The sequence below is a fragment of the Dipodomys ordii genome, unplaced genomic scaffold (assembly GCF_000151885.1).
Source record: "Dipodomys ordii isolate 6190 unplaced genomic scaffold, Dord_2.0 Scaffold136, whole genome shotgun sequence".
NCBI lineage: Eukaryota > Metazoa > Chordata > Mammalia > Rodentia > Heteromyidae > Dipodomys > Dipodomys ordii.
In genome coordinates, this window is record NW_012267352.1 from 6,373,921 (window position 1) to 6,388,074 (window position 14,154).

At 37.1% G+C, this 14,154-nt stretch overlaps 1 protein-coding gene across 5 annotated transcripts in view; it reads right to left on the minus strand.

The window, feature by feature from the left end:
* Window positions 1-14,154, minus strand: part of App (amyloid beta (A4) precursor protein) — a 218,206-nt gene that overhangs the window by 87,565 nt on the left and 116,487 nt on the right. For all 5 annotated transcript variants that reach the window (XM_013031031.1, XM_013031029.1, XM_013031034.1 and 2 more), the window contains one exon: window positions 7,972-8,174. In XM_013031031.1, coding sequence (XP_012886485.1) covers window positions 7,972-8,174 — 203 coding nt within the window. The remainder of the gene's footprint in view (window positions 1-7,971; window positions 8,175-14,154) is intronic.

Below are 14,154 nucleotides of genomic sequence, written 5' to 3' on the forward strand. Positions count from 1 at the left end.
AGGAAGGAAGGAAGGAAGGAAGGAAGGAAGGAAGGAAGGAAGGAAGGAAGGAAGGAAGGAAGGAAGGAAGGAAGGAAGGGGGAGCAAAAAAAAATCAGTGCAAGTGTCTCTCATTTGTCTGATTGCATCTTCTGACAAATTATTTTGCTTCCTTTATAATCACTTAAATGCCAAATTCTTTGCAATGCCTTAGGTGAAAACTTCTGTCCCAGACTAAGCAAGCATTTTCCTTCTTTGATGCTACCAGAGTTCCCAAAAAGGCTGTGCAGATATGGTGGATGCAACCATGCTGTTTAGCTAATCCTAACTCTGTGGCTCCCAGCACCCAAAGCAATGTTTGGTACTAAGGAGGGCCTCAAGGGTGGATGAATGCCAGTAAACCAAACAGTGCTTCTCCCAGGCTAATGGTCATCACAGAATGAAAATGATAATGTAATTTCACCAAGGTCACTCAGTATATATGCCAACACAAATATCATTTAGATCACTTTATTAGCTTCCACATAATGAGAGAATTAATGAATCTATTGCATCAGTGTCTGTATTTTCCTATTTCATAATAGAATCTCTTCAAAATACCACCCCCAGCCAAATGCTATGATGAAATGCAGTACTAGTTTGCTCAGCTTTTCAGCTGGACATAAATTTTAACTGCAGATATTTCAATATATTATCAATGCTCTTAATAATATTTTAAACAAGAAAGAAAAAATTGCTGTTTTTAAATGCAACAAAATGTCTGTAAACCTTTAGTCTAGTTGATATCATATTTCTATTAGTAGAACACATAGCTCTCTAATGTTCTTAGAACACACTGAGAACTGTTATTTTGATCATGACCACAATAGTCACAGTCCTGAGGTAAGAGATCTTACTGGCCTCTAGGAACTGGGTTCAATTTCCCCATGAAGTTCTTCATGCAACTCTCATATAACACTCAGTATGAAGTTGGTGGTATTAATTCCCATTTTACTAGGAGAAGTAGTAAGGATTAAAGGTTGTTTGATTCATACAAATGTACAGGTGTAGAGCTAGGATTCAAATCTGGGCAGCCTGTGCTTGAAAAACAAAGTGAACACTTGCTAGGCATTATAGCTAATGCCTAACATGGATCCCCTAGTCATTTTTGCAACAAATATGCAAGAACTTTAGCATCTCCTTCAGGCCATTTAACTGACCCAAGACCATAAAATTATTAACAATTCTTAATCACTCTACTTGCCTGCATTTAACTACAGACAAACATACACTAAAGACACATACATAGTAAATAAATCTACATTAAAGTAATTTAACTTGATGTGTAGTATCTGAAATACAAAAATATTAACAGAATGCTAGGAGGGGTGTTGGCAACCTTGTAATCCCAGCACTCAAGAAGGTAAGACAAGAAGATTGTAAGTTTAAAGTGAGTTCCAGCCCAGCCTGAGCTACAGAGCAAGACCATATTTCAAAAACACCAAAAAAAGTCAGGCACTATAATGCTTAAAGATTAAGGTCAGGAGGATAACGTTGAGGCCAGCCTGGACAAAAAGTTCATGAGACCCCATATCATCTCAACCAACCACTGGGCATAATGGTACATGTTGTAATTACAGTTACACAGGAAGCTGAGATTAGTAGAATCATTATTTCAGGTCTTCTTTGGCAAAAAAGTTTGTGAGACCCTATCTCAATGGAAAAATGGTGGTGATGTTAGTGAGTTACAATCATCCCAGTAAGCCAGGAAGAAGAAATAGGAAGACCACTGTATAAGCTGGCCTAGACAAAAAAAAAAAAATCACTTAAAAATTATAACTATGGGGAAACAAAGGAAGAGGCAACAATGCTCGATAAGAAATGTACTCACTATCTTGCTCATGTAATTGTAACCCCTCTGTATGGTATTTTCACAATAATTTTTAAAAAAAGAAAAAGAAAGGAAGAAGGAAAGGAAGGAAGGAAGGAAGAAGGCAGGCAGGCAGGCAGGCAGGCAGGCAGGCAGGCGAAAGAAAGAATAACCAAAGCAAAAGAAACCACAAGGTGCTAATTGAGTGGTAGAATCCTTGCCTAAGAAGCAGAAGTCCCTGGGTTCAAACCCTGTTACTGCTAGAAAAAAAATTACAACCACAACAATAAGAGCAGGGAGCATGGTTCATAGAGCACAGCCAAGTGTAAAATTCTGAGTTCAAATCTTAGGACCACCAAACAAAGAACCTTATAGAATTCTTACAGGAGATATCAAATGATAATAAACACCATCTGTGGGGCTGGGAAGGTGGCTCAGTGGTAGAGCGCTTGCCTTGCATGCTTGAGGCCCTGGGTTCGATTCCTCAGCACCACATAAGCAAAAAGAAAAAAGCCGGAAGTGGCGCTATGGCTCAAGTGGTAGAGCCCTAGCCTTGAGCTGAAGAGCTGAGGGACAGCACCCAGGCCCAGAGTTCAGGCCCCACGACCAGACCCAATAAATAAATAAATAAACACCATCTGTCATGGCCAGACAGTATATGTTTTTGGCTTTGCAGGCTATAGGATCTCTTCTTTCTAAACAAATCTTTAGCAAGAATGAAGCCAAGAGCAACATATAAACAAACAGGCCTGGCTGTGTCCCGCACAGGGGCGGGATACCTTTCTTCTGCTAAAGGGCCATTTAAATTATCAACACTGGCAGACAGGCCAGTGTGTCCCCTTTAAAAAGAATGTCCAGGGGCTAAGAAGGTGAAGGTGGCTCAGTGGTAGAGCGCTTGCCTTGCATGCAGGAGGCCCTGGGTTCGATTTCTCAGCACCACATAAGCAGAAAAAGACGGAAGTGGCACTGTGGCTCAAGTGGTAAGAGTGCTAGTCTTGAGTTGAAGAGCTGAGGGACAACGCCCAGGGCCAAAGTTCAAGCCCCAAAACCGACCAAAAAAAAGAAAAAAGTCTAAACCTTAATCTAGACAATAGGCAACATACATTTGTGGCTCATACACCATAGTTTTCAGACTTCTAATTATTAGTATTTAGTGACATTTGATCATTACTATTAAATAAAAATTCTACAACTGTATAAATTTTCAGTATAAATAAAATGATAAGATTAAAAACATGCCCAAAACAAAGGAATAAAACAAAGAATCACAGGCTAAACTAAACAATACTAATACACTAGTAATACCATTTAGGACACTAATAGTGCTAGACTGCATTCAAATAATTGAAGTTTATAAAAAAAGTAAACTACAGGTAACATTGTGGTAGTGTATCAAAAATACCTTATTCCCTTTGAGTCTACGTCCTAGCTTTAATGCTTACCAGTTTCACGTCTGTGTCAATTTTGTAAAAATGCTTCTTAAAGCTCTAATAATTTTTGCCTTATATGGAGATCTAAAATTTCTACCATGAAGCATAGTCATGATGATTTAAAGACAAAATCACTGCCTTAAAGGGTAAAAAAAATGGTGAGCCTGAAAAAGTATACCTACAATAAAGAATTACTTCTTGGGTCTGGCATGAACTCCCAGCAAGAAAGACCATGTCTATATTGGCATTCTTCAGACACCAAGCATTTAGCTATCAATCCTAGCACAGCGAATATGTGCTAAATAAATGACATAGGTAAAAAAACAGAGTTTCTCTGGACAGGGAATATTAAACTATTATTTTATTTCTTACAAAAATGCATTTACAACTACCTTGATATCTTACATCTATAAAATACAATTCTCAAAACATGAAAATTTGAAAAATTCATGTCTAACTATATGTCAGTTTCACTCAAATTGGTGATGGCTAATTCCACTTTTTCATAATTATCAAAGATGCTAATAGCCCGGTGAATGTGGTTCATATCTGCTATCCAAGATATTCAGGAGGTTGAGATTAGAGGATCATTGTTTAAAGCCAGCCTGGGCAGACTAATCATTGAATCTTATCTCTAATTTACCAGTAATAAAGCCACAAGATGTGGCCAAGTGGTAAAGCACTGGCCTTGACCAACAAAATCAAGTAAGAGTGCAAGGTCCTGATTTTAAGCTGTACCAGCACACATACAAGAAAGTGGACAATAAACATGAAACAAATGAAATTCACAATAACATGCTAAATTTCAAACAATACTTATTTCCTCTGAAATTACATGAGGTATCTCCCATTTTGGGTTGAAACTTTGATGTGGAGGGCATGGCTCAAGTGGTACCGAACTTTCCTAGCAAGACTTTGAGTTCAAACTCTAGCACAGTCATATATATAAAAACATCAGAAGGTTGAGTATTTGAAAGAAAGAGCTAGAGCCTTGGATCCAGGGTATCAGACTAGCTCAGACTAGCAAGTACAAGACCCTGAATTCAAATCCTTAGTACCACCAAAAGAAATACCAATTTTTGCTAGATTCATGCTTGCAATCCTAATTAATTGAGAGCTTAAGGGCAGAAAGATGGTGGTATGAGGCCATCTGGACAGAAAAGTTCTTAAGACTCTGTTTTAGGAAGAAAAGGAAAAAAATGGGTCAAAGGTGTGGAGGTGTGGGTCAAGTGATAGAGTGCCTGCCTAGCAAGAATGAAGTCCCGAATTTAAACCCCAGAACTGCCAAAAACAGAAGAGACAATTTATGACCATGTTGAAATGTGTTCTCTTATCCCCCTCACTCACTGCCTACTCTTTTCAAATGTTAATGGATTACAAAAGCATTGAGTTTTTATGAGGCATGTTAATGATTTGTGTTAGCAGCAATAGGCTGGAGACAAGAAAGCAGTTTCATCATTAAGTATGGCTGTAAATCACATTTACTTTCAGGAGCTGAACATTAACATTGAAAATGAGATTGTAAACCTCCTTTCAGTATCTCTGCTTTGCAAGTCACTCTGGATGTTTCTTTCCAGCCCATAAAAGCAGCTTAGGTGGAGTGGAAATTTCACAGAGTGAACTTCGTTCTCCATTAGGGACGACCCACACTCATCTTTTGCACTGACCAAAGTGATGGGAAAAAATATTCATCCCCTTTAATGCTACCATCTAAATTTCTATATCTTTGTTAGGATTAGCTAGAAGTGGGGGGAGCGTGGGGGGAGAGAATTCATAGGGCATAATATACCCCAAGATGTTTCCGTTAGCTCTACTTACTCGAGATTTGCCCAAATTATGGCTTCAAATACAATTTTACTCTTAGATGGAATGGATAGATTTAAGGATGTTCTAATTTGGCATTAATTATTGATGATTTTAAATGACCAGAACTTACTTTTAGAAGACCGTTTTTATTGTTCTTATGATCAACAATGGGCTCCTGAGTCATGTGTATACTTGAACTATGTGCTCCCAGTATTTTGGCTATAAGTTTGTGTTTCAAATAGGGTCTCTTGCTTTTGTCCAAGCTGGATGCAAATGCTGATCTTTGTACATCTGCCTCCTGAGTAGCTGAGATTACAAACATGTTTTTGAGATAAGGTCTTGCTAACTTTTGTCTGTGGTGGCCTTAAATCTTCCTATCTCTACAATCAGGGAGAGATAGGAAGTTTGAACTAGTTACCTTATAAGTTTAGTTACTGCTTTTCCAAAAGCTCTAGGTAGAGGTATTTAAATGATTTTAACTGCTTTTGTCTTTCTAAATAAAATATCTAACATATATTTCCCTATGTTGTATATTACTACTTACCTATACTACACATAAAACTGGAAAAATAGAAGGACATGACTAACACAGAAGTTAACAAGACTACTAGAGTATGGCCTTAATTTTATGTATTGTTTCTCACTATACTGCATAAATTACATAACTATGTGTCACTTGAATCCAAATTTCTTCATTGTCTATGATAGTAGCCCACGAATTCAGGAATAGAGTCTGAATTAATACCTGGTGAATTCGTCATTCTCAGTTAATACTCATACTTGCTAACTTGGCATTGAAGGCCTTCACACTTGGTTCCAAAATAATTTCACAACTTCTTTAGTACAGGACATTTGCTTTAGCTGTGTGCCCCAAACATGTTATGTATCTTCCTACAGCACCTTATTGATTTTACTATTTCTTGTTAATTCTAATGGGTTCTATAACAAAATTCACCAGGCAACACCACAATTAGCTCTTCTTGTCCTACTTCAGAATCCATGGAACCTTTTGTCATGCATCCAGTAGTTGTCCCTTACTCATTGATGAGGACACCATGTGTATATTTCTTATATAGCAGGTGATTTATATTTCTTTGCTTTGATTTCCCACTAGACCTTAACACTCATGAGGACTGGCCAGCCTGGGCATGCATATCTGAAGTTCCACTTAGCTTAGCAAAAAGGGTTTATATCAAACAAATGCTCCAAACATAAATGTTGAGTAAATACATTTGAACTGTTATATAAATAGCTATGTGGATGAAGATCAAAGAACTTCGGTCCCTACTGTAATTCATAGTCATACACTGTATGGGTTTACGGATGAGAAGCTTGAAAAAAAAACTGACTATCCCAAGCTGCAGAAATAAGAGCTAATAATTTGATTTGACCAGATTGAACACTGTTGCAAATTACCCTGGAAAATGATGACTCAAGTACTTGAGGAACAGCCATTTAAATAAAGCTGACATTTGCTTGCATATCTGTTTATATGTTAAAATGAATGACATTCAGTAGGGAATGACAAAGTTAAACAATAGTTATAGAACGACATTTCCTTAAAGAATATACATTACTTCTATTGGATTCTGAGCTAACTAGGAAAATTCAACTCAGAGGAATCTGTTATAACAGCTACAAATGAAAAACAGAACTCAAAAACCCTATGTTAAGGAAGCCAGACAACACAATGTATGAATAACTTAATATTCATAAAAGGAAAAACCTGTGGAGACAGTAGATTTGCTTTTTCTTTTTGGGGAGATATAAGTGAGCAGTGATGAACTTGAGTGGAGATGGGTAGTTACTGTAATGGTGAACTGTTTTAAGACTGGACTAGCATGGTTAAACAACTGGGTAAATTTATTAAAGTCACTGAATTATACTTAGAATGAGTGTATTTTATAACACCAAATTATCTTAATAAAGTTGTTAAAAATGCAACAAAGGGAAGAGATATTAACAGCAATAAAAACTAAAGTACTTTAGACAGGTATCACTGCCCACTTAAAGCTCCAATACAACAATGAAGCTGAAATCATTACATCTTAATAAAAAAGTAAAAGGCTTTCTTTCATTTTTATTAAGATAGTAAGTAACTATAGTAGATAATGTTGGTGAATGAACTCTAAAAGTATTAGAATACATTAAAATTTAGTCACTCCATATTTACTTAGTTTAGTTCTAGAGAATTCTTTGAGTATCTGCAAAACAAATTTAGAGCCTTTATGCAACTTGACTTGACTAGTTGCCATAACATTTGATGGTTTAGGCAAAGTGAATTTCATGGAGACAAAAAGGAAATTTTTTGGTTCCTTTGGTTTGTAACATTCTCTACAAGAACATCAATCAGTTCAACAGGAAATAAAGTTTTGGATATGAATACTGTATCTTCTTTTTCCAATTAAGTAATTTAACCATACCACAAATCATCCAAATTAAATTCCATGGCACAAAATAATGTGACACTTACCAATTTTCCTTAGTCAAATCTAATTACAATTACTCATGTAACTAAGAGATATTTTTATAAAAAGCATATAAGCTCATTTCTCTTCATCAGACAGAGTAAAGCCCAGTTTTCATACTCAAATTGCTCAGTCTCAGTGGTACAGGAGACAATGAATGTTGAGATGACTCTAACTGGGTAGAGTTCTGTAAGACGATCTGGGGTATCCTAAACAGCATATTCAGGCACAGAATAAATACGCAATCAAGACTTGATATTGTTTAAAATTAATGGCTATTCAACCAATCAAGTAAATGAAAAAAAAACAAGACTAAGAAGTTCTGTTATTTTTTTGTATTGGGGAAGTGTAAACTGAAATTTTCAACTGATAGAAAATTTGTTTTCACACCAATAAAAACAGCAAACAAATTAAAGAGGCCACATGGACAGTGGATTACCTCGGACCACCTCTTCCACAGACTCTGTGGTGGTGGTGGTGGTGGTGGCAATGCTGGTGGTTCTCTCCTTCGCCTCTTCGTAGGGTTCTTCAGCCTCCTCTTCTACCTCATCACCATCCTCCACATCCTCGTCATCATCAGCTTCTTCCTCTTCAACATCAGCCACATCCTCCTCCTCTGCTACTTCTACTACTTTGTCTTCACTGTAAGAACAAACAAATAACTGTGAAGTAGTCAAATAAACAAAAGAGAAAAACCAACAAGAAACTTTGATCATTCTCAAAGGGACTGAAGACAAGTCTGAATGCAGCAGGTCCAAGGAGAAATTGAGCTCATTAGATCTGCAAAACTTTTTACACTTGGAGACAGCTTGGGCAGGTGCAAAAAGAGCATCATGTTTCCAATTACATGACCTACTAGAAAAGGCCAAATTACACAGATCATGGAAAGATCAATGGCTACCAGGGGTTCAAGCAGACAGCAGAAAGGATGAGTGAGTGGAGCATAAAGTATTTTTAAGGCAGCGCAACTACTCTGGTATTGTAATGGCATCATGCATTTGTCAAAATTCACACAACAGATAACTTGAATATAAAAAGAGTACTGGTTATTGATAATGTATTAATAATGATTCAGGTATACCATATTAATGCAAAATGGTTAAGAAAAAGAAGGAACTGGGAAATAATAGCTATAAAAAGGCAGAGAAGAATCTTTATATTTCCAGATCAGTGCTCTGTAAACTTAAAACTACTCTATAAAATTAATCTATCAAAGAGGGAAAGGAGGGACTAAACATACTCAAACCGAGTTTCCTGTATAAGATAGGAATTATATCTCATAGCATATATGAAAGAAGACCACAGTGCCTGCAGAGTAGCCAAGTGTAGGCCCTGTCACTACAGGTTTAAACTGGATGTGGAAGGGCAAGAAGAAACTGACAAGTTAATCTAGAATCTACAATTTGTCATGGATGCCTACTGAAATTACCTGGCCAGGCTCCCTGCTCTTTATCTGATATTTCGTTGTCTCTCAAGTAAGCATCAGACTTAGCTAGAATACTTATTAAAACACAGCTCAGCAGACACATGTACCCCAATGTTTCTGAATCAGTGGGTCTGAGGAGTCCTGAGAACCTGCATTTCTGAGATGCTTCAATATAATATGATGCTGTTTGTTAGTGAACAAAATTCTGAAAATCAAAGAAACACAGAACACTAAGAATGATGACCAAAGATACCCAGAACCCCACAGTAAAATTTGGAAGAGGGTCAGAAATAATATTCATGGCACAAAATATCTTTATACAGATATACAAATGGAAAATAATAAATCAGAAGGACTAAGTAGCCAGAGAAGGCCACACTGAGAATAAAATTTTAAAGGCCTGTTAATAAATCCTTGTGGAAATCACATATCTGCTCTGGAAGGCCTGGTTATTCCACAGTTGGAAAGAAGATAAAGGGAAATGAGAATGTATAAGTGTTAGATACTGAAAGGCTATTACACATCATTTGATAGGAGAGTGTAGGGGAGAGAGAAAGAGAGAGAGAGAGAGACAGACAGAGACAGAGACAGAGAGAGAGAAGAGAGAGAGACAGAGAGAGGCCCTTGATCAAACCACTAAAGGAAAATAGACTTGATTATAGTTAAGAATTTCAACCACCAGAGCAGCTCCCAGGGATCTATATGAGAAGCAATACCATACTAACGGGATTAAGAACTGCTGTCATTTTGTTGTGTTCAGAAAAACAACAACAGTAAGGGAGTTGTTACCTGTGCTGATTCTAGCCAACAAACAGAATTTCTCAGTTTGGGGAAAAAGTCTTGAGAATTTGTGCTTGTATCAGCCAAAATGTGTAGATTATGGGACACTATGGAAGAAACTAAAGCTTAGCTTACTCTTGTCAGAAAAGGAAAACAGTTCCATCTATAATCTAAAGGACAGAAAGAAGGTGGTTCTGGAAATTTGAAAGACTTTCAATGTCTGACAGGAAGGTTACAAGAAACTAAAAATGAGAAAATAGAGATGGATATGACAATAGTAGGAATATTCTGATTACTTCCCAATTTAAAAGTTGAATAAAGGTGTGCATGACTTCCTTGTATACAAGCATAGGATACAGAACTTAGGAAAAGAGTCCTTTTACAAAATACGTAGGACTCCCCACTTGGACAGCTTCCTGAGTCTAGCTAAATATAATGCAAGCATAATGAAAAAACATACTCAAACCTGTCTGAAGCATCTGGCTAGAGAAGAAAAAGAAAGGTACTAGTAAGGACAATTTATTTGTGTCTTAATGCATAAATCATTAATATAGAGAAGATCATAACTAGTTCTTTTCACTATGAATGTGAGACAGGAAAACACTGGCATTGATAATCAGATGGTATAAGCCTTCATCTGCTTAGATAAATAACTGATTTTTTAATTCCCAGCTCAAAAATTCTGAAGCAGAAGTCTATTGCCTGAGGCAATATTTCAAAAGAATACGTAATAGTTGATTCAGCTGGCCCAATTTTTTTTCCAGAATACCACTTTTGAATTCTACTGAGTCCCAATGTTGTACAACTAGTGAGTAATAAAGATGACTTGATGTACATCATCAGTGAGTTTACTGTGTTTCAGATTTCTTCTTTATTCAAAATGAATTATTAGGTATAATATGGGATAGTTCTCCATTTTAAGTGGAAAATTCAAGGAAAGCTAGGAGTATGGGGGCTAATAAGCTAGTATTCCTCTTGAACCATGATTGCAGGAACAAGGTCCAACTGTATGATCTATGCTTAAGATACCAAAGGGGATATAGAAACCAGGACCCTGGACCTACGCCAGTGCCTCCCCAGAATTCTTTGTATGTTGCTGTTAAGGCTCCAAAGAGAAAAGATATGCCTATGGGAAGAGCTGTTTATAGTGATTTGCATTCTGCTATTTGTCTAGCCATCAAACAGAGGGAATTACATGCCCATTATGGATTGCTGCATCTGCTTGTGTAATTTACTGGCATAATAGGAAGGAGCAGAAATACATAATAGTTCAACTGGTAGAGGAATTAAATTATGTGCCCTAGGAGAACTCAGGTCCAGTTCTTAATACCATAGCTTTGATTTCTAGAATTAAATTTCAGTGCCCATGAATTCAATTATCAATTGGGACACTATTTAAAGCAGAAATATGTGATTGTGTTTTAATGATGTCACATCTTCTCCAAGAAAGCAAACCATGCCAACACCGTGATTTCAAATTATGTCAGAAAACAACAGGAGGGGAAAAAAAATCTTACTTTTCTGTTACCACTTAAAATCACAGACAGCTGCTTTGTGATGTGATTAAGGTGATCTGGTTTTGAAAAGAAAACTCAAGCGAGAAGTTTATGAATATATGAGGCCGAACACTATATAGCAATTCTTTCTAAAAAAAAAAAACTAAAACCTCACAATACAGTATCAGTGAATAGAATGGTAGAATATTCAGACCACATTCATAGACTTGAAGGGCTGTCTGTCCACAGCAGATGGCTTTTCCAGGTTTTAAATACTAATAACGAGAAATACTCCAACAAAGAGAAAAGGTTCTGCAAATGCTGAACATCCAGGGAGCATGAGATGCAATCAGAACGTCAAAGGACTTACTAGACGGAAATGAATCATTGATGAAAAAAAATTAGGTGTCAGCATGAAAGGTTTTACTTTGGTGAAAGATAATCCATATCACAAAGATGATCCTCCTTTCATTTTCATATGAAGGCTGACTTCGACATAATCCCACTTGCAGTTGCCTCTGAGAGTCTCTTTAGATAGCATGATTCACATACCAATTTTATTCTTAATACAACTATGCAAAGTAATTCATCTTCTGCATTGTCTAAAAAAGTCATATGTCAAGCCAGGTACCAGTGGCTCATGCCTGTAATCCTAGCTTCTCAGGAGGCTGAGATCTTAAGATCATGGGTTCAAAAGTCAGGCCAGGTAGAAAAAAATGTGTGACACTCATATTATCCAATTACTACCTCCCCCCACCAAGAAGAGCCAGAAGAGCAGCTGTGGCTCAAATGGTAGACATTTAGCCTTGAGCAAAAGCTCAGGGACAGTACTCAGACCCTGAGTTCAAGACTGCACACACACACAAAAAGTCATATGACAATCTGAAAAAGGTAAAATGATAGAAACAGAAAAAGACTAATACACTACTTTCCAGGGATTAAAAAGAGGGGAGCAACAGGAAGATCACTGAGGCTTTTTAGGGCAATGAAATTGTTCAGAATGATCCTATAAATGGTGGCCAAGTAGCATTATCCAAACAGACCATTCTGGTGGGCAGAACAGGAGCAGGGTCATTGGGAATGGAGAAGTAAGAGCCATACGGGATATCTCTGAACTCCCCACCCAATTTGGCTGAGAAGCAGAACAAGGTCACTGAAGAAATTAAACAAAGTCTTAAGAAGCTACATTTACTCAAGAGGAAAAGGAAAGGGAGGAATGAGAAAAATGGAAGAGGATGCATAACTGTATAACACTGCAAAAAGATATGAGGGTAGTATAGAGGAATTCAGCAGAAGCTGACGATCAATATGGGGTTGGGAAGGAAGAGAAATAGTGGGTGGCACTATCAGGAAGGAGGTGTTCCTAGAGGAGGATAAGGAAGAGTGAATAATGTTGAAATACATTATTTGCAACTATGAAAGCAGAACAAAGAAACCTACGGAGGATGCTATTTGTTAGGGGGAAGGGTACAGGACAAGTCGATGGAGTGATGAAACCGATTGTGTTAGCATATGTGGAAATGTATCTGTGAAATCCTTCCTTATATAACTGGAAAAAAGTCTAGTTTTTAAAAAGCTGCATTTACTCCCTGTAAAGATTCCACTTTTCCCTTCTTCTATTGTGGGGAAAATGAAGAAAGGGAGGAGACTATGGAAAAAGAAAGAGGATGGGTAACTGTAACATACCGAAAACATATGAAAGAAGCACAGAGAAGCTCAAAAAAAAAATCTGATCAATCAGGGACATGAGATGAAATTGACTTTAAGCAGAAATATGTCAAGGCCCACTGTACTTTGACAAGTGATGAGCTGGTAGAAGCATGGAGGGCATACAGGTGAAGGAGTGACAGGTGAGGATGACGAGGGAAGTGAAGATTTTGAGAAATAACGAAATGAAGGGGGTGGGTGGGAAGATGAATCTGATATTTCAAGATGGAGAGAAGGGATGGAGATGGTTACTAATGGCAACAGAGGCTACATCAGAAAGAGCCAGGCACCAAGGAACAGAAGTGAATAGATGTAGCTTTGATTATGAGAGATCGGAGAGACGGTGAGGCACTGCGGAAAAAGCATCTGGTAGACAGCTGGAGATAAGGACTAGAAATTTGGACCATAAGTACAAAGATCTGCCAGGCAATGTTTTTCTATTCCTATTAAGCAGCATTGCATATTTTTGCTTTTCTTTTTTTTCTTAAGCCCAAGAGCTACCACTCCCGAAAGCCACAGATAATAGACCAGATGGACATTCACTGGGTACACTGCTAATATATGCTCCACTATGATATCACAGAGCAGTGGAAACAGAATCTGGTTTTGGAAATATAATTACATGGCTTCTCTTCTTCCTTCTCTCTCCACAAATGTTACAAGACTTCCAACTCAGATATCTATGTAAAAATTTTTCCTGAGAAGATATTTTCTATTGGCATTTATGAGCCTACTTATGAACCATGTCCAAAACAACCATGTGTGACTATATATTACAAGACTCCCACCAGATGCCTGAAATAATCTGTGGACCCTATACAATCTATATATTTTCTTACACATATATGGCTGTCAAAAAGTGTAATTTATAATAGTAAAACATTAACAATAATAATAAAAAACAATCATAATAGACCATAATAGAAGTTATGAGAATATGTGCTCTTTTTTCTAAATATTTATTATACTATACTCAGCCTTTCCCTTTCTTCTAATGATGTGAGACAACACTTTATGGTTTTTCCTAGCAAATCCAAATTGCCAACATCACTACTTTTGCACTATGGAGGCATTATTTAGTAAAATAAGGGTTATCTATGATACTTCAACCATTGACCTGATAACTGAGATATCTACAGAGACTAGCCATCCAGTGTGGATCTCCTGGAAAAAGGAGTTGTTTGTATACAGAGAAGAATGGAGCAGATGCCAC